Raw genomic sequence first — 20,804 nt, 5'->3', positions numbered from 1 at the left:
TATTTTTGGTCAATAATTGATATCACGATTATTAAATACGATTATTCATTGACTTTGAAAACATCCATTTATTGAACTTTAAAACAAATAATAATTTGAACAGTATCTTTTTAACTATTGATTACCCTGAACGTGTGATTCAACTGAAAAACCAATACAAAAATAATAAAATAAATGATACATTTAAATAAATAATATCAAAATAATAAATACCAATAAACAAGATCAACAAATATTTTGGAGCGCACTTCAACAAGTTACTAAACATATATAAATATGATAAATAAAAATAAATTAGATCAAATATGTTGCAGTGCACTGTCACAACCTAGCAAAGCAAAATAATTGTTTTTTTCGATTATGTTGTTTTCGTAATTGTGGCAAGCCAAAATCGTAATTGCGATTAAAATACGATTAATTGCACAGCCCTAGTGTACACAGTTATTCAACTAATAATGATGACAATGATAAACAGTACAAGGGTATGATTTCACAACACAACAACTTGTCTTAAGCGTTACTTACTGTACAGAGAGAGGCCGCAAACTGCAATGCATGTATATAAAGTTTTCAAAATGACCAAGAGGGGGTGCACAAAATGCTCTAAATTCACACTCCTGAATCTAGTGTAGCAACTGTGGAGACATCTGATACACCTGCTGGACAGCCAGGTTCACAAAGAGCAGGAAGTGGTGTGCCCACAAACTGTATGTCGTATGTTACTGTACACATTCATACATTCATCAGTGTTTGTGTGGAAGTCATAGTCTTAGTGAATTGTGTTGTTTGTTCTGTGTTTACAGGCCAGACGCACAGTTTGGAGCTCTTGAGGTCCTGATGCTGGACGATAACAAACTGTCCTCTGGAGTCTTCAACAGTCTGGCAAACCTTAAGAGGTCATGATGCGGTTGAAGTATTACTCGAGGCAGTCTCTAATGTCACAATGCGTAAACAAATCGTATAATTATCTTTTACAGACTGAAGTATCTAAACCTGCAGGGGAACCATATTTCTGAAATTACATTTTCGCAAATTGAGGGCTATTCCAGGCCTTTTCAGACTTCTGTTGAAGAGCAAACGGACAAAGAGGGTTTTGGTAAATGCTTGATGTCATTTATAAATAACCTAACAATGGATCTGCATAAAAAAAAAATCAAAAATCTCTTTATTCCTTGATCCAGGCCACACTGAGACAAATCCTAATGCTGCTGAAAGATCCAGCTTCCCACTACCTGAGCTTCAGTTTCTCAATTTGGCAAACAACAAGGTGTGTTGGATCAATTGTTCTAATATAGCAAATACAACCGCTTTTTAAAATCAGCTAACATGTCTCATCAGTGTTTCTTCATCAGATTTCGGAGGAGGAAGCGTTGATGGCGGTCGCTCTTTTCCCGATGCTTCGAGAAATTGACATTCAATCCAACCCTCTGACCACACAGAGGAGCGGTAAGGCTTCTCTCCTCCGGTAAGAGAATGTTTCGGAATATTCAATGTTAAAATTGGCTTTATGTCTTTCTTGGACACAGGAGATCCTCCCTTACTGACCTATTACCTCAAAGCGAAACTAGGGATTAGGATCAATCGCAAAAAGACCCAAGAGGCTTTGAAGCTCTCGCTGAAGGTGTCCACTGACCCTAAATGGAAGGTAACATCAGTTCTGCTTCGATTTTTGATTGTGACCAGCCAGATTTTCTTTTTACGAGAGTCACTTCATTTGGTGACATCTTTGCGTCACAGTTCATAGAAAGACCCCCCAAAGTGTTGAAGAAGCCCCTGTTGATGGAGGCACCCTGTCCCACCCAAACTCATGTGGAGAAAAGTGAGTCGACTGCAGAGAAAACACCAGAATCTGAGAGCGGGAATTGCAGAGACGACACCTTCCAAGAGAGCACAGAGCACTTCTTTGTTACTCAGGTATGTGCACGTCCAGTTTTTGTGTTTTTTTTTTAATGTTCTACCTCTCTGCAAATATGCTCTCAGAGTGTTATTTCATGTTCAGGCAACACAAGTTCCTGAATTTGAGTGTGATCTTCAAGCTGATGAAAAAGAGATTTCAGCAAACAAAGCCGATACCATTCCTGAAAGATTCTACGAAATGTTGATGGACACAAAACCGAGTCCCGATGCGGTGGAGCCTGTCGGTGAGGGCGGCACTTTCTCCTGCAGCTGTTTATTTTTGGACATTTTTCTAAAGCCTTTAAACGTTCGGCTTTACAATTCCCCCTTAGTTTAGGGGAATATTCATGTTTTCTTTCTTCTTTCAACAGGAATTCAAACAGCTGTTCGGATGCTGGAACACAAACTGAAGAATCTGAATGTTTACAGAGACTCAAAACCAAAACTTGATAGCATCCAGATGCCTTACAGCAAAAGAGAGAAAAGGGTCTCATATATTGCTTTCACCCTCAATATTAATGTCAAATTGAAGTAAAGGCAGCCAGGGCTATAAAGAATAATTGACGTTGTTATCGCCTTTGTGTCCTGACTTTTAAATCTGTTCGCAGATTAAGGAACTTCCGCCATTGAAGCCGATAAAGCAGCCAACTGAAAGGGTGGATAAACTGATCAAGGAAATGAAGGAGAGTACAACGATCAGAGAAGTCCCCTTAAGTACGCACATTTCTGATGCAGTGAATGTCCGCTAACTCTACATGTCATGACCTTTCTCTATATAACACTCTGTTCTCTGCAGGCAGGGCCATACAGGGCACCGGTGTTAACAAGCAGGAGCAAAAGGAAGCTCTGTCGCTGCTGAGGGACATTAAGACAAAGCACAAGATGGTCCATAGGAAAACAATGGAACGAGCAGCCAGCATAGAGTCCGATAGAAACACCAACCAAAACGGAGCTGAACCCCCACCTGTACAGATGCTCTAATACATATTCAACCCTCAGATTAACTGTGAATTTCTTTCTTCCTTTGATAACATTTCGTTGATGTTGACATGCAACTGGTGTGAATGGAATGGGTGAGAAAACCAACCTTGTGTGAAATTGTAAGTGCTTTTCATATCGCTTTGCCTTTATTAAGATTGATTGCTCATAGCAAAGATGAAACTGAGAAGCAGGATGGAAACAAATATTTTCTAAGTCTGATAACTGTCTTGTGTTTAGACAGGTTCATATTTGTATGTTGTTCCTCTACTGTGACATGTTTACATGCTTTAATGTTCAAAAAGCTCTTTATTTGTCTAGCCTCTACAGACCATGTACATGCACAAAAACCTTTATAACAGGAAAGGAGAACCCCAAAAAGCATAATGGAGCCTCTTTAAGTGGGAAAAAGGTTTTGAAGGAAAATTAAATGTTTCATCTGTGAAACAGATTGGGGAGAAATATGCCTTTTATGTGCCGTTTCATTTACTTAATTTATTAACACACGTAACAGCCAAAAGTAGATTTTCTTCAGCTGTTTACACATTAAAGTTACTCAGAAGAGCCATTCCTCCTGCTGTTATGTCATAAACCACAAATAGAAAACTATTCAGAGAAAATCCTGACACAGTTTTTCTCTAAAAACTATTTTAAAGAGAAAATGTATCAGGAGACTATTTATTTTGACTTGCCTTCCAGGTCTTGTGTATTTAATACTGTAGGCAAAAGTTTATTTTCAACAACAAACCTATTGTCTATAGCTAGCAAGGGATCCTTACTGTATGTAGAATCCTTTTGTTGGATCTGGCTGTGAACATCTGTATTGAGCGGGAACAAGAATATTTAGTTGTTTGTAATCCAAACAGACCCCCATCAGTTCAATATCTTTCAATATAAAATCTCTTATTAACCCTATGATTGAAAGGTCATGTGTGACATCTCCTGCGGGCTTACAATAAAAACGTCATTTATTTCTGGTCATCAATCAATCAATCAATGTTTATTTATATAGCCCAATATCACAAATGTTACATTTGTCTCAGTGGACTTCACAGTTTGTACAGAATATCAGTATGACAATACGACACCCTCTGTCCTTAGACCCTCACATCGTACAAGGAAACACTTCCAGAGAAAACCCACAGTTTAAAGGGGAACATGGGAGAAACCTCAGGGAGAGCAACAGAGGAGGGATCCCTCTCCCAGGACGGACAGACGTGCAATAGATGCCGTGTGTAAATTGAAAAGATAATACATTTGCAACATCCATGTCAAGTAGTCCATGTTCTGTTCGTTCCCCTTGTGACTTCAGCCTCCTCTTAAATATGATTTAAATCGTGCAGAGCAGCTTGCAGATGTGGAATGCAGCTTCAGCCCAATAAATCAATACGCACTCTGCAGATATTTCATGGGAATATACATGATCATATTCATGTCTGCTTGTTTTCCTGCTGCTGGTGAATATCATATATAATGCATAGCAGGGGCTTTGTTTACGCAGCCAGCAGATACTTTATGAAGGCTGTCAACCGGTGATATGGAATTTAAATTTTAAAGATTTGTTCTCCAAACATTTTAGCAATATCTTTTCTTTTCTGTTTGTATCTTCTCCTTTTAAAAGACTTCATGTTTCATCTGCATCAATTTCCAAATTATTTGCTTATCATTTTTCCAAATAACCAACCAGATTAAAACAAATGGCCACGCTTCTAATGACACAAATAAAACTGAAAGCAGTAACTTTGTCAAGATGGAATTTGGTTTCTTATGTTAGCTCACCAAAAGAGGACCATAAACAATCCGAAATATCAGAAGTACAAAATAACAACAACATATTTTATCTAAGAGTACGGTGAAATTTGACACAGAACAGTGTTTATTTGGTAAATAATTTCATTTTTACATTTAAAGACTATCTCCTTAATCAGGCACAGATAGCCTTCAGTCTGTAGACAATGTGCCAAATGACAAAGACTAGACACGCTGCAGAAATACAACTTTCAAGCTCTACACAGCAGAGCTTATCTGTGTTACAAAAATATCCCACAGTGTCTGACGTCACAGGTACTAAAAATATATGATGCTTAACGTAATTGAACATTTATTTTTTCTCACAATAGCTTATTGTTTATGCTGCATACAGGCTCAAGTGCAACTCAAGCCTATTCAAGCCAAGTCAAATGTCCTTCTTCTAAGACTTGTTGTTGCTGTCAGTGACATAATGGAGTTGTTCTTCAGCCAGTGAGTCCTGCCATTGTTTCCCCTGACAAAACCGCTGTTACTAAGTCATTTTAATAATAATAATAATTCAATATTTCAGGTTGCATAAGTGCAGTGTTTTCATTCAGCACTTACATCATTCTAGAAGAAAATAGCCTTTTGTTTTCAAAGTTTCATACAAGTGAGTTTTCCTCAGTTTTGGGCAATGACCGGTCACAGGAACGGCTTTTATATTTCAGAAGGGACTCACTGACTTCAGCACACTCATAAAACTTGTTAAAAAAAAATCTGAAACCATTTTTCCTAACACAAACACGAGATGGTGATAACAGTGTTTGGATGAATACCTTTCTGGTTCTGTCACCAGCTATGTTGTGATAAATAAACCTTGTTTTGTAGCGTGTGGTTGTTGCTCTCCTTCCCATAGTTACATTTTGTCATTTCTATACATAATTAATACCAGTTGATCATTTGTTTGAACTATAAAGTAATCAAACAAAATGTGGGTTATTAGCTTGCATTATCTTTTAATGCATCACATTACTCCTGGTCACAAAAGCTTGCCTCTACTTTTTCCCTCTTCTCTTCAACCCTGCAATTATTCGGCATTAGGAGAAAAGACTGTATAGTGAATTAAAAATAATCCACAACAACGACAACATGCTTCCCTTTTCAGTCTTACCGGGGATGAGGTGATCATCTTTAAACAACGAAGGAAACATTTATTTTTATTGTTGGCATGTTATATTATTTTGTTTATATTTATCATGTAACACTTGGTGAAGATGACAAGCTGCACGGGGGTGTATAAGTAGGGTCTGGTATTGTGCAACCGCTTGGTAAACATCCAGCTAAACTCCATCCAACGACAGGAAAATAATATTTTTTTAAGATTGCCTTTAGAATTTCTTGTGTATTAATGGCAACTGCAAAGAGGATATTGAGACATGTAAATTGTCATTATAAACACCAATTTTAAAGCTGGACTCCAATGCTTGTGTTTTGCACTTTCATTACGTTGGGGGACTCAAAAGAGACTACAAGATCGAAGCAGGAGAGACAGAAATATCCTGACTTTAACTTTCTTTAGTTCAAAACACTGGATCCTATACTTTCCACAATGCAACTTCCATGAGAATGTTTCTGTCTGGTATCATATTCAGACTTTACACGTCAAGACTGCAACACAGTCCTAGATGACAGTATGAAGTCTCTATATCCAAGCCAATATATCCCTGAGGATATCACTGTTTCCTAATTTTCATTAAGTTATGTGAACTCTAAACCGGGGGAATAGTCCTTTATTTGTTACTTTGGTTAACTTTAAACTTTTTAAAATGTAAAAATGTGACGTTTTGCTATTCAAGCAGAAATCTTGCCTACTGATATTTTTGAACTTATAGATTTCAAGCATGTTTAACAAATGAAAACAGTCTATTGATGTGACAAATCTCTTCAAGACTGACGATTATTTCACAATCCACACATGGCTGCAATTTGTTTCTTACAAATATGTTCATATTCCAGAGATTTCATTGAAATTATCACAAGGATAGTTGTAGAGTGAAGCCGATAGATACATGTCTACTATTATTTGTACTGGACCCTTCCTCACAATAACATCAAAGCAGAATAAACAGCCAAAAAGGCTCTGTTGTGTTTTTCCCATGTAACCTCTTTTGTTCTTGGAATAAGAAACTGATGAGGTGAGTTATTAACTAAAAACACATTTTCATGCTCTCAGTGATATACAAACTCTGGCAGGAGAGGAGAGATACCCTGTCCAAGAGGGGGGAAAAGGAGAAAGAGACGAGGAGAAGGCATAGATGGTCTGCTATGTTAGGCAAGATGGATTGTTGTTTATAAGGTTGGTTTCTTTGTGTACGTATATTTCAACGCAGCACATTCTCACATCTGGAGCAGTCATCGCTACAATAAAGCCTTTCGAAATGTTTGTGTAAGATGTGTTAGACTCTCAAAATGAGGGCCAACTGTTAAGCCTGGATAAAAACCCTGTGGAGGCTCAGGCATCACATTTGGCTCAGGAATAAATAGGCCTGAATCAACACTCCTCATTAATCAGTGCCAAAGAGTTCACTGCGGACCGGACCTATTCATTAGTTGTTTGTGATGGGACAATTGAACTGTAACACACTTATCATGTAATCCTGGAAAGGGCTTGAATAATGTGGATGGCATCTGAAAACGAGGACATTATTTGTTACAGATCATAACCGTTGTTGTTGTTGTTTCATCCCGTGAAACAACAGATCTCACTGTGGTCTGTCTTTAATGGCTTACAGTCACTACGAGCATGTGTTGTGAACACTAAACTGAGAGTAGGTGACCAATCTTTTAATGACATGTATGCTTTTGTTGTCCATGTTCATTTTGGCCTGACTCCAATCTTTGTCTAAATTAAAGGATCAAGGCCAACTTAATTAATTAGAGTGCGAGGGTGTAAAAAACGAGTTTTCTTTATAGATTTCGGAAATATTTTCATGAACTATAAACTCAGGGGTTATGCTGGGCGCCTTAATCAGTTATGAAAGCAAAACATCTATCAAACTTAATTAACTTAACACAGCTTGGCTCCCTTTGAATCAAAAGACCGCCTGATTGATTTGCAATGCTTCAGTTCCTCTCAAACACAGTATGCATTAGAGACCTGTTGCAGCACATTAAACATTAATGTATTCATATTTTGGAATCAGTTCAACTCAGCCGCTTCCTAATACAGTGTGGTTACCACAAAGTAGAAAGTAAAGCTGTTGGGAAATCCTTTAAAGGGGCCCCATTAGGCTCATTTTCAGGTTCTTGTATGTAGTGCCTCTTCTGTGACATGTCTCCATGATTTCATGTTCAAAAAGCTCGTTATTTTTTCTCATACTGCCTGTGCTGCAGCACCTCTTTTCACCCTCTGTCTGAAACCAGAGTCCAGTCTGCTCTGATTGGTTAGCTGGCCAGCTCTGTTCTGATTGGTCAACCGTTAAGAGATGTCCCGCCCCATAGCCTTCCATGTGTTGGAGCGCTAGCCAATAGCAGCACCAGTGTTACATAGTGATGTCACTAAGTAAACTAAGTAGTCAAATGGAGGCGTTTCAGGCAGTGGGGGGGGGGGCGACGACGACGACACACACACAGGGATTTTAGGAAAGGGAAAACTCCAAAAAGCACAATGGGCCTCTTTAACACTTAATATAAACACACACACACACACACACACACACACACACACACACACACACACACACACACACACACACACACACACACACACACACACACACACACACACACACACACACACACACACAAACCACACACAGAGAGAGAGAGCTGACCGACTGCATGATGATTGATAACTACTGACTGCCCCCAGCTGTTACAATAGTTGGAGCCAAGACTAAGCATGCATAGCTGAATTGGCCCATGAGACAAATTCAAACACAACAGAATGCAGCATGTTTGCTGAAAAGCAGTCTTGTTTTAAATCTGGACACTGGATACTCATCATTAGATGACCTGCATGGAAAAAGGGCAACGAGAACATTTTAATTTAAGTTGGCAGCAATAAAGTAGAACAGACCGTTCTCACCCCTTTTGACGTGATTATCCGCTTTGAACTAGAGAGGCTGTTATAGACTGCCAGGCCCACCAGCTTACACAGAAATATGACAGCCTTTTTGTGAGAGTAATGAAGGCGTACAAGGGGAGTGCGTCCGTTTCAAAATATTGTTTCATGCCTTTAGTGAGAGAGCGAGAGCTGTCTGGCGCTAAGTGTGAAAGAAACACAATGAGTCATTGTGAAGGGGAGGGGACAGGGAGAGCACGTATGGAGGTCACAGAGAATGGAAGCAATATTAATCTGAAGCCCACTCAGTCTACACAAATCTGCAGTTGCACTCTAGCTGAGTCATGGGAGCCGCATGTGATAATTTCACACCTGTTGACCAAACAGGCCTCCAGACAGACTGCACACTGTGCTGCTCGGGAAAAGGACTCATAATAATCATGCTTACATCATTATTTCCATGACATTGTCTCGTATGATTTAACGTATAGCTAAAATGACAATGTGTAAAAGGGTTAAAGTTGTAAAACAAAAACAACAGCACCAAAATCAGGCACACAGTGGTAGCCACATATCAAACACAAGATACTCTGCCGTAAGATATACACTAATCTTTAGTGTATTTTGTGTCTGTTGATTCTGTATATATAGGTATATACATATTTTTATATATTTGTATTTTTGTATTCGGGATTGTGGGAAATGTTATTTCGAGTTTTCGAGTTCCTTTTACACAAACTGAAATATTGACAATAAAGTTGACTTTGACTTATATTTTCTTAAACGGGGACAATAATTTGCAAAAATTGTAATCATATATTGTATTGAAGAGGACTTAACATAAGCCATTGATTCAATAAACTCATAAATATATATTGAGGTAATAAATCAAGTGAGAAGTCATGTTATTTTCTCATAGACTTCTATGCAAACACGTCTCTTTCTGCACCTATTCCCTTCTAGAAATGATAGAGGTTTAGGGTTGATATTGGGAAAATATTATGTGTGTTTGTGTTTGAGTTTGGTGGGTGTGGGAGGTGAAGAAGGTTTGAACTGCTGCTTTTGATTTTCATGCCTCTGATAACATTTCATCTCCAGCTGGAAAACAGTTTATCCGGCCATCCGGAGTTAGAACCGCTCTGCTGCCGACCATAAATGAATCAGCAAATAGCTTTGAAGCTACGCCTTCAAAGACAACTCTGAGCTCTATAAGCCATGTCTTAAATGATGACTGTGTTTGACTTCAATTATTCCACTATATATAGACACCATAAAGCAATCACACAACAATTTTGACTTGTGTAAAAACACTGAATAACTTTATGGGTTAAAATTGTAAGCAGATGTACAGAGTGCATTCAGCTATATCGAATATGACCACTTTAAAAAAGAAATATTTCTGGTATGTGGATTGGTAGAAAGTCATTAGTGTATAATAACAAACCAAATCCTGTGGCTGCATAAAAATAGCTAAACAATGTCTTCATTTTCACATCAGAAGGATTAGGAAAAGGCTGTTTTCTCGCTCAAAAACAAGCAGCTTCGGCACAGCCCTGTATTGGCTGACAGATCAAACCCTAATAAAATGACTCTGGATGCAAAGAAATGTAAATGTATATACAAATAGCATTCAAAAAACCATACATTTTAAATAAGTTGACAAAGCTCTGTTTGTATTAACAATAAATATGTTGATAATCATATAACAGCCTTAGAAAACCTTTACATTTTGAACAGATGCCCAAAGGTCCTCAATCATCCAAAAGATTCACACTGAGGGCGTCTCCTGCTCTAAACTCTGATCTCTATACTCCACAAAACATAAACACATTTTAATCAAGAAAGGTGTCAGAACTATCTGCCAGTTGTGTTTTGTAACTTTAAAATATGTGTGATGGTTAAAAACAGGAAAAACAATATTATAATTTTGAAATTCCACTTGTAATACAGGAATGACGCAGGACATCCAAGTTCAACATGTATGAATAAAGTATTTACTGTATGATATCCATGTAGCTATTGGTCGATACAAAGAGTGTCACGGGAGTGAAACAACCTTCAGGGTGAGCATACGTCTTCTGTCTGCTTGGGATTTAAGAAAGTCACCATCTCCCGAATGCCGTCTTCACAGATTGTCGTCTGAGGAGCTGTACTCAGATGTTCTCCCTCCTCTTTAAACTTGTTCCACGTCTCTGAAAAACAAACCGGAATTCACATTAATCTGTCACACCAAAATAGGTCGTTTTGCGAAATAAAAAAAGGCATAGAACAAACCTTCATTAAGTGTTGTCAGTAATGTGTAATTTCCTGGATTATCCACAATATTTTTTCTTTCAACGTCACCAATATCCATTAGTTCTAAAACACCTAAAGGAAGAATTCAGATGAGAAACATTTAAAAGTGTTACATTTCTTAGAAGAAAGACATGGACAGCAACGTGGGAGTAACCAATATTCACAAGGTTGCTTTGTTGTCTATTCGACTCTAAATGGGACCATCATTTCTTAAACAAACACCATGCTCTATTGAAAAATACTTGAATTAGCAAAAGAGACTACAAACTCATCAGGAAATGGTTAACGGAGATGATAACTAAAGTGAGAAGTTGGGTCATTTTCTCATAGACTTCTATACAATCAGACTTCTTATATGCAAACATTGCAACGCCCCCTGCTGGCTATCAGGGAAAAAAGGCAGGTTCAAGGCATCTTCACATAGGCTTGACTTTTTTTCATCTTTCTATGAGAAAGACTGCCTGCTGGCTTCATAGTGGTCAGAGATGCTCTCTCATCCAACAAAAGTTTAAAACTATTCCTTCTATATTGTTCCCATTAACAGTTACAGTACCTTCTACAGTCTTCCATACTTGCACTTCGACCTCAGCAGTACTTTGTTTTTCAACAGCAATGATCCTGACCGTGTCGGGTGGGTCCACTCTAATCGATGAGTCCACTTTATACACTAAGACATTGCTTTTATGTCCAGTATAACACTGGGTCTGGTTACGTTCAGTTTTACGTTCTAAAGCAACAAAAACAGACACAAGTTATGTTGACGGTGTTCTAATCAACTTCATGTCAATGTAAACACCTCATTATGTTATGAGTCGTGTTTGTTTACCTGGACAAGTCTTGCAGCACTTTCCCACTGATTTTATAGGAAGTTGGCATGGGTACTGGCTGGGACAAGTGATGCGTTTGCAGTCCTGGAGGCCATCAGTACAAGTGCACAGGATGCATTCCAGGACCTTACCCAAAACTGGGTGCCACATGTCTCCATGAGAGTACGTCTTGCCATTGTAGGAACACGCTGAGAGAAATGGGAAACAGCTGAGGGTTGCACTGCATATGGAAGCGATCGTAAAGTTGTAAGGAACATGACTATAAAATCAAATACGTATACTGGATCGTTTTGTTAGGATCAAGTCTCACCTCTATGGTGTTTCCTCTGCAACAAAATCTTCACGGTGGTCTCTGAAGCCCCTTTAAGGTTGAGTCTAGCGAAGCCTCTGAGAACAGCCCTGACCCTGGGGGGAGTGGCACGGTCGAACCGCACCCTGCCAGGCTCTCCAGAACACTGATCCACTGAATGCCTCTTTTATTAAAATAGATAGAACAAAACACGGTTATCTTTCATCTACTCAGCCCTTGGCTTTCCTGGCTTTCTCCATGAGTGATAGCTAAAGGAGCATCACATTTAGTTCATTAATCATAAAAGTTTATATCCTGGCTCCATATCTCAGATTTGTTTCAGCACTTTGAATAGAACACGATGTAATTCAACCTTTTTATCAGGCCAAGGGGATCTTAAGGGGAAATCTTTTTAACAGCCTTCTCTTCAAAAATCACAGCAAAATTGATTATTCAGAAAGGATTTGACTAATTGTATCCCCCCCCCCCACACACACACACATTGCCCACAGAGGTCATAGGTCAGTGTGAGCATGCAGGTACCTCAGTGTTGTGTTTAAGGACACTTCAATTAAGGACACTACATTTCAATTTATTTAAAAAAATAGGCATATTTCAAATGAAAGCCTTGGCAAAGACATGTTAGTTTTATGATAAATCAGCTAGAACATACAACGCCTCTGTTCAGTTGCTGGTTTCCCTCCTCAGTTGATGAGGACCCACTTGTGCCAGTATCTAAAAGACCAAGGAGAAAAGAAACAAGTGTGAGGAATTTATAATTAACATTGAATAGATTTCAATTCAGTTGCTAATTGTCATCGTAACAATATGATCCCATCAAGGAGTTTCTTTGTGTTGTAATTTACAGTGGAACAAACTGCATTACTTAGAACATCGTTTTCGATAAGTGGTTGTTGAAATTTCTTTTTTATTATTATTCAGACATATGCATAGGCTAAAACATTTGTTTGTAAAGGTTGGATAAAGAGTAAACCAGTGTGTGAGCTTAGATGAGTTTGAGTACCTTTGCACACCAAACAGCAGGTGTCTGGGACTGAGACTGCAGAGGAACAGGTGATTGGTTGGCATGTTTTCAGACCGCAGAAGATATTTCCATTCTGAGAAAGAAAATGTCGAACTTTTTATATTATATGAGTCCAGAGGCCAAGTCTAAAGTACTGCAAGGTTTCTTCAGGCCTCTCTTGACCTAGTGTCTTAGAGATCCAATTTTTTTTTAAAAACAACTTAGCAAAGACATAATGAGACATTATACTGTATGTATTTATCTTTTCATGGAAATTGATTAAAACGTAATTTCTCTGCACAAGCAAGTTCTATCAAAAAAAAAGAGAAAATCACAGTCATACGAAAAGCTGTGAGGATGTTCCATTACAAGCAAACCTAAAGACAAACTGCAGAGATTAAAACAATTACATATACACCAATAGATCTATGGCAGGAAAGCATTAGGATAATGGTGATTTGCGGGGAGTCTTTTTGCTAATTATAGTGTTAAGACTTGTCTCCTTGGAAACATCTGTTAACAAACACCACTTAACAACTCAAATTAACTCCTCTCATCATGGGGCTTTTAATGGGGAAACCCCACAGTGAAGCTCATTTACTTATTCTTTCTGATGTTGGCTCTCTAAATTAAAATAGGCATGCATTTTCTTTTGTCACACCAAGCTTCGCCAACACATGAACCAAAGCAAGATGCCATTACTTGCTACAATATACATTTAATTATACATGTATACTTTCACTGCATAGCAAAGCAGTTATGAGTAGGTAGAGATGCTATCCAGGCATATATGCAAAACGTTTTGAAAAGTCTAAAATATTTCAATGCTTTATATATGAGAAGTTTTAGAATTAGTTAAATAACCATTTCATAAAAGCAAACTTAAAGGCTGTGGTGGAAAACATTGGATATGCTGTTGAAGAGGGAAAACCACAATTGCTAATTAAAAGAGGATTTGGGAGACTACATATTAACTATTAAATGGGAATTAATTGTATTGCTAAAATAGGGATATTAAATATTAAAATTCTGTCAATTTCTTTGTTTGTTTTTTGGTCCATAAAACACACCATAACTTTGCTCTGAAAATTAGTATAGTGAATGTTTCACAAATTAGGCAACATGCTTGATTAAAACTTGGATTTCGTAACAAAAAAAGACCTTAAATGTCTTGAATACCGCATGCATTTATATCAATAGATAAAAACAAGTAGTACATTAGATGCAACTCACAGAACATGTGCACACGACACACTGGTTGCTCTGCTTGGAAGGGAAGAGGTCGAGCTTGGTGAAGGTCTCCCCCGGCTGATAAACACTCCCGTTGTACCTGCAGGACTTCACTGAAGCTCTCAGCCCTGCAGGGGTCCTGGGCTCATCTGAGGAGGACACACCACACAGGACAGCAGGCCTTAAAGTCACCAGCAGAACTCTAAAGCTCAGATCTGATAGGTTCATTAGAGGACGTCTACCTGTGCATCTGGGACAGCACTGCTGAGGCTCAGCTACTGGGTGTTCGCAGGGCAGAGCAGGGCACTTGATCGTTTTACATTTCACATGGCCTGTCTAAGAGAGAGCAATATAAGAGTTCAAAAGCACATTTAAATCACATACACAGAGTTCTTCACAGCTTTAGTGCAGTATATTATGCGGTGGAAGTCTTTAAAAAAAAATCATAACACATTTGTTCAATCTAGCCTTTTAGGAAGCAAACTCTCTGCGGCACTTTCTCACTGGATTTTAACCTGTCACCTGATTGTGTGTTGAATTTGCACTATCCTCCTTTTAATGCACAATTTAATCGTTATACCTTTAATCTACATTTATTTTTTACTCTCTGCAATTTTTTGTTTGTTTGTATGTCTTTTACTGGTAACTGTATTCTGTATGCTATCAATATTCTGTGAAATGACTATGTGAAGCACTTTGAACTGCACATATTGTATGAAAGGTGCTATACAAATGAAGATTATTATTACAGTGGGGAAAAAAAGTATTTAGTCAGCCACCTATTGTGCAAGTTCTCCCACTTAAAAAGATGAGAGAGGCCTGTAATTTTCATCCTAGGTACACTTCAACTATGAGAGTCAGAATGGGGGGAAAGAATCCAGGAAATCACATTTTTAATAAATTAATTGGTAAATTCCTCGGTAAAATAAGTATTTGGTCACCTACAAACAAACAAGATTTCTGGCTCTCACAGACCTGTAACTTCTTCTTTAAGAGCCTCCTCTGTCCTCCACTTGTTAACTGTATTAGTGGCACCTGTTTGAACTCGTTATCAGTATAAAAGACACCTGTCCACAACCTCAAACAGTCACACTCCAAACTCAACTATGGCCAAGACCAAAGAGCTGTCAAAGGACACCAGAAACAAAATTGTAGACCTGCACCAGGCTGGGAAGACTGAATCTGCAATAGGTAAGCAGCTTGGTGTGAAGAAATCAACTGTGGGAGCAATTATTAGAAAATGGAAGACATACAAGACCACTGATAATCTCCCTCGATCTGGGGCTCCACGCAAGATCTCACCCCGTGGGGTCAAAATGATCATAAGAACGGTGAGCAAAAATCCCAGAACCACATGGGGGGACCTAGCCAATGACCTGCAGAGAGCTGGGACCAAAGTAACAAAGGCTACCATCAGTAACACACTACGCTGCCAGGGGCTCAAATCCTGAGTGCCAGACGTGTCCCCCTGCTTAAGCCAGTACATGTCCAGGCCCGTCTGAAGTTTGCTAGAGAGCATTTAGATGATCCAGAAGAGGATTGGGAGAATGTCATATGGTCAGATGAAACCAAAATAGAACTTTTTGCTAAAAACTCAACTAGACATGTTTGGAGGAGAAAGAATGCTGAGTTGCATCCAAAGAACACCATACCTACTGTGAAACATGGGGGTGGAAACATCATGCTTTGGGGCTGTTTTTCTGCAAAGGGACCAGGACGACTGATCCGTGTAAAGGAAAGAATGAATGGGGCCATGTATCATTAGATTTTGAGTGACAACCTCCTTCCATCAGCAAGGGCATTGAAGATGAAACGTGGCTGGGTCTTTCAGCATGACAATGATCCCAAACACACCGCCCGGGCAACGAAGGAGTGGCTTCGTAAGAAACATTTCAATGTCCTGGAGTGGCCTAGCCAGTCTCCAGATCTCAACCCCATAGAAAATCTTTGGAGGGAGTTGAAAGTCCGTGTTGCCCAGTGACAGCCCCAAAACATCACTGCTCTAGAGGAGATCTGCATGGAGGAATAGGTCAAAATACCAGCGACAGTGTGTGAAAACCTTGTGAAGACTTACATAACACGTTTGACCTCTGTCATTGCCAACAAAGGGTATATAACAAAGTATTGAGATGAAATTTTGTTATTGAACAAATACTTATTTTCCACCATCATTTGCAAATAAATTCTTTAAAAATCAGACAATGTGATTTTCTGGATTGTTTTTTTTCTCATTTTGTCTCTCATAGTTGAGGTATACCTAGGATGAAAATTACAGGCCTTTTTCATCTTTTTAAGTGGGAGAACTTGCACAATTGGTGGCTGACTAAATACTTTTTTGCCCCACTGTATATGTAGATGTTTGTAAAGGAGTGATATGTAACTGTACAAAGATACCTCTGAGCAGACACAGCGCATGCAGTACATGAATCCAAAGGGCTCCAGATAGGGATGCCAGCTGTCTCCTGGGCTGTATGTCTTGTCTTTGAAAGTGCATACCACCCGAGAACCTGGGTGCCAAAAATGAGCAGGATGAGCTCCATGTGGCAGAAGTGAACATAAAATCAAAAGCACTTCGATGTTAACTATCACAATATTTGTCAAATCCATTTAGTGAAACCCACAATCAGCTCAAAGTGGAAAACATGGGCCATGATCCCATTTATCCCATTAAATAAGAACCCACAGTGACACAGGTGTTACAGGACATTTAAATGTTCTGGAAAGTTCCTTATACAGCTTTAGCCTTGTTTTTATCTCATGAAGTACCCAAGTGACACACCCTGAACAGTCTGGTGGGTCATGGGCCAGGTCATTTGATTTTGTGTTCCCATAACAACATGTCCAAGATGTCCATGTGCCAGACTAATACATGTGACAGAACTAGCTACATTTCAAAAGCTTGTTTTTTGTTGCTAAAGGTCAAATTCAAGCCATTTAATAATTAAAATGCTTACATAACATGTCCTTTATTACATTTAACCTGTTGTGGAAACTCGTTTTGATCAAATTGATATCAAACAAATGAGATAAATATCGCTGTGACACTAATGTCACATCGGGACATTAAACTTAAACTTTCACAGTAAATCTGGAGTGACACATATGTCACAATAATAAATATGATTATGATCTGCTCCGTTAATTTGGCTGGTTCAATGATATTTAGTTAATATATTTTTTATTCTTCAATTCAAAGAATGTTCAAACTAGTTTAAACAAAAAAATCATCCTCATTAATTAAGTTATAAGTAAGAGTTACTTTACTAACGCCCAATGAAAATGTTACTTGTCAGAAATGTTTTCTATGTGGTCTATTTAGTCTACATTATGTTCCCCTTAATTTTCACAAAAGTAGAAATGGGTGCGGGTTCTTATGGGTTAAGATAAACACAAGTTAAATTGTTAGTAGCTTCAGTGACAGTATTATATGCACACGTTTTACAACAGAACACCAAAGTAATGTTCAGGGCCATAGAGCAAAATATTCTAAATACAAGTTCAGTTTTGGCTGAGTCAGACCAAACTTTCCTTATCTGAGTCACATTAACATGCTTTTCCTTATGTTAAACCCCTCTTAAGTTTGACCAGGACAGAGTATCAGCTGGGACTTACCTTTCCGGGTTTTCAGCTCTGCATCTGCAAACCAAATGATGAAAAAGAAGAAAAACGTGGACTTCATCTTTTACATGTGCGTGTCTGGGTCTTCACCGCGCAATAAGTCTGTTTGTGCAGGACAGAAACTACAGGACAGTGTGAGAGAAGGTTACAAAAAAACAACTAACTTTTTGGGCTCTTAGTTGATCTCTGGCGCCTCCTGCAGGAGATAACTGGTAGCGCCAGCTCTGCCACAGGGATAACTGAAGAGTGACCACATGAGCCTAAAATAGATCAGATTGAGTCATAAATAAACACATTTTACGATATTTCACTCCAGCATGAGAAGCTATTTCAGACTTTACAATAAGAATAAATTAATCCTCAATATCTAATTTAGTATAGTAAAAGTATACACATGTTGGCTGCTTAATCTACTTAAAACATCCATGGTAAAAAAATATTATTAAAAATGCATGTTATTGGTTTAATCCTTACCAATGTATTTTAATTCGGGAGCTATTTACTGTATATTTCTCAAATAAAACTATTTCTGAAATGTAGTAGTTGAAAGGCCTCGAGTACAGTTAACATATTATTATTAAATGTCAATTAATTGAGTTCCATTGAACCAGTGCCAAATATAGCTCATAAATGCACACTACTCTTAGATGCAAAGATTAGGCTAGGCAGAAATGAGGGCAACATAAAGACAAAGTTCTTATATCGTTCTCCATTTAATTACACACGAGGGGAATAAAACAGTGCAACCATGTTAAAATAGACAACAAGATGCCAAGGAACTAACTTTAAGATATCAAACAAAACAGATGTGACCAATGTTCCCACGATGAGTCTGGTACCTCTGCTCCCTGCTGTGATGCCTATTGCAAGCCGTCACCTGGCTTCATAAGAAAACATTTAGTTTGGAGTAACAGCTTAATTCAGTCAGTGCAGATGCATCAAGACAAAGAACATCTCGGGCGAAATCACAAATGTCTAAAATCCACAAAATATTGGATTTTCTTAAAAGGAGATTCCTCTTGAAATGGAAGAAATGGCATGCGAATGTCCAAATTTACAAAGTTCTGAAACAGGTGAAAAAATAAAAGGGCATTCCTATTTCCCTTTTAAAAGCTGCACTGGATTTTGGGAACACTGACTGCAGCCATGCTTTGTCTAAAATTTAGCATTTAAAACTACATCCGGCCTGGCCATAGCTTAACATTGTAAATACTTTATTGATAAAAATGTCACTTGGGACTGTAGATGCAAATCTGCATCAAACATACCACAAACATTGTTTTAAAATGAAATCCTGTTTTGTCAAAGATTTATCGGATCCTATTGTGTGAGAGAAGCTTGACAACTGCGAGAAAGTGCCAAACAAACATTAAAGACCTAAAAAAAATCCAGCTCCTGGATTGAGACTCACCTGAGCATCCTCCCCTAAACACAATCTCATGATTTCAACACATTCAGAGGGACATACCGCCTGTAATATAAGTTATACTTTTAAATGTCTGAATTACAAGGTATTGCATTATAGAATGAATCAGAATGGTCACAGACACACTAATGCCCGCCNTTTATAATATCTTTTTAATGGAAAGTAGGCCCTGTCTCACAGAGCCAATATGCCAGAGTGGTATTTCTTTTCTGTCCTTCACTTCACACACAGCTCTGTGTATTGGCTCTGTGAGACAGGGCCTACTTTCCATTAAAAAGATATTATAAAAAAACCCTATTATGTGAGTCATGGAAAAGCTGGCAGAATTAAATACAATTAATCTGCTTCAGTTTTTCGAGGACAAATAAGTATCTAACAACATGATGCTGCATCCAGTCTGCTTTTTAAATCTATTATTGCAGAATTTACTTTATATTGATGTTTTGAAGCATAGTAGGCTACAATATCTTCTATCACAATGCCTTTGTGGTTGCAGTTAAGAGTGTACACAGTTATTCAACTGATAATGATGACAATGATAAACAGTACAAGTACGATTTCATAACACAACAACTTGTCTTAAGCGTTACTTACTGTACAGAGAGAGGCCGCAAACTGCAATGCATGTATATAAAGTTNAAAAACCAATACAAAAATAAATAAAATAAATGATACATTTAAATAAATAACGCTCCAAAATATTTGTTGATCTTGTTTATTGGTATTTATTATTTTGATATTATTTATTTAAATGTATCATTTATTTTATTTATTTTTGTATTGGTTTTTCAGTTGAATCACACGTTCAGGGTAATCAATAGTTAAAAATATACTGTTCAAATTATTATTTGTATTTGTTTTAAAGTTCAATAAATGGACGTTTTCAAAGTCAATGAATAATCGTATTTAATAATCGTGATATCAATTATTGACCAAAAATAATGGTAATTAGGATTTTTGCCATAATCGCACAGCCCTAGTGTACACTCTTAACTGCAACCACAAAGGCGTTGTGATAGAAGATATTGTAGCCTACTATGCTTCAAAACATCAATATAAAGTACATTCTGCAATAATAGATTTAAAAAGCAGACATCATGTTGTTAGATACTTATTTGTTCTCGAAACACTGAAGCACATTAATTGTATTTAATTCTGCCAGCTTTTCCATGACTCACATAATAGGGGTTTTTTGTAATATATTTTAAATGGAAAGTAGGCCCTGTCTCACAAAGCCAATACACAGAGCTGTGTGTGAAGTGAAGGACAGAAAAGAAATCCCACTCTGGCAAGACTTGATCAATTATCTTCTTGTGCTTTTGACATTTTTTCCAGAATAAATAAGCAAAACTGAGAGCAGAGTGGATTCATTTGGGCAAATGTAAATCAAACTAAACAGGTAAACAGTAACACTATTAACAAATGTA

The 20,804-nt window shown here is 37.9% G+C and overlaps 2 protein-coding genes across 3 annotated transcripts; one reads left to right on the top strand and one right to left on the bottom strand.

Annotated features, from left to right (window-relative positions):
* Positions 1-709: 709 nt before the first annotated feature.
* xrra1 (X-ray radiation resistance associated 1) lies at positions 710-3,179 on the top strand. The gene is made up of 11 exons (XM_010790768.1): positions 710-714; positions 804-896; positions 978-1,096; positions 1,182-1,267; positions 1,353-1,446; positions 1,527-1,645; positions 1,738-1,914; positions 2,000-2,141; positions 2,268-2,383; positions 2,505-2,610; positions 2,693-3,179. The coding sequence occupies exons 1-11, from the start codon at positions 710-712 to the stop codon at positions 2,875-2,877; spliced, it is 1,242 nt and encodes a 413-aa protein (XP_010789070.1). The 3' UTR covers positions 2,878-3,179.
* Positions 3,180-9,958: 6,779 nt separating this feature from the next.
* Positions 9,959-18,065, bottom strand: chrdl2 (chordin-like 2). 2 transcript variants are annotated; one of them, XM_010790754.1, is made up of 11 exons: positions 17,946-18,064; positions 16,728-16,840; positions 14,576-14,669; positions 14,337-14,482; positions 13,104-13,197; positions 12,753-12,814; positions 12,101-12,263; positions 11,790-11,978; positions 11,517-11,690; positions 10,943-11,035; positions 9,959-10,860 (listed from the first exon to the last, which is right to left on the bottom strand). In XM_010790754.1, the coding sequence occupies exons 1-11, from the start codon at positions 18,010-18,012 to the stop codon at positions 10,727-10,729; spliced, it is 1,329 nt and encodes a 442-aa protein (XP_010789056.1). In that variant the 5' UTR covers positions 18,013-18,064; the 3' UTR covers positions 9,959-10,726. The 2 variants fall into 2 exon arrangements, with proteins under 2 accessions (XP_010789056.1, XP_010789057.1); XM_010790755.1 differs by lacking the exon at positions 11,517-11,690 and having other exon boundaries at positions 9,965-10,860; positions 17,946-18,065.
* Between the last annotated feature and the right edge of the window lie 2,739 nt (positions 18,066-20,804).

Source organism: Notothenia coriiceps, unplaced genomic scaffold, assembly GCF_000735185.1.
Source record: "Notothenia coriiceps isolate Sejong01 unplaced genomic scaffold, NC01 NC01_scaffold00034559, whole genome shotgun sequence".
In the NCBI taxonomy this organism is placed as follows: domain Eukaryota; kingdom Metazoa; phylum Chordata; class Actinopteri; order Perciformes; family Nototheniidae; genus Notothenia; species Notothenia coriiceps.
The sequence above is the reverse complement of the archived record's forward strand: the minus strand, read 5'-3'. Positions and strand labels throughout refer to the sequence as shown.

What these genes read in the sequence shown, in the direction of transcription:
- xrra1 (XM_010790768.1), top strand. An exon ending in AACGGACAAAGAGGGTTTTG is followed by an intron (nt 1,097 to 1,181) that starts GTAAATGCTTGA and finishes TCCTTGATCCAG; the next exon opens with GCCACACTGAGACAAATCCT. An exon ending in AGCACTTCTTTGTTACTCAG is followed by an intron (nt 1,915 to 1,999) that starts GTATGTGCACGT and finishes TTTCATGTTCAG; the next exon opens with GCAACACAAGTTCCTGAATT.
- chrdl2 (XM_010790754.1), bottom strand. Translation starts at nt 18,012, where the DNA reads ATGAAGTCCACGTTTTTCTTCTTTTTCATCATTTGGTTTGCAGATGCA. An exon ending in TGCGCTGTGTCTGCTCAGAG is followed by an intron (nt 14,670 to 16,727) that starts GTATCTTTGTAC and finishes GCTCTCTCTTAG; the next exon opens with ACAGGCCATGTGAAATGTAA. An exon ending in GTGCTGCAAGACTTGTCCAG is followed by an intron (nt 11,691 to 11,789) that starts GTAAACAAACAC and finishes TTGTTGCTTTAG; the next exon opens with AACGTAAAACTGAACGTAAC.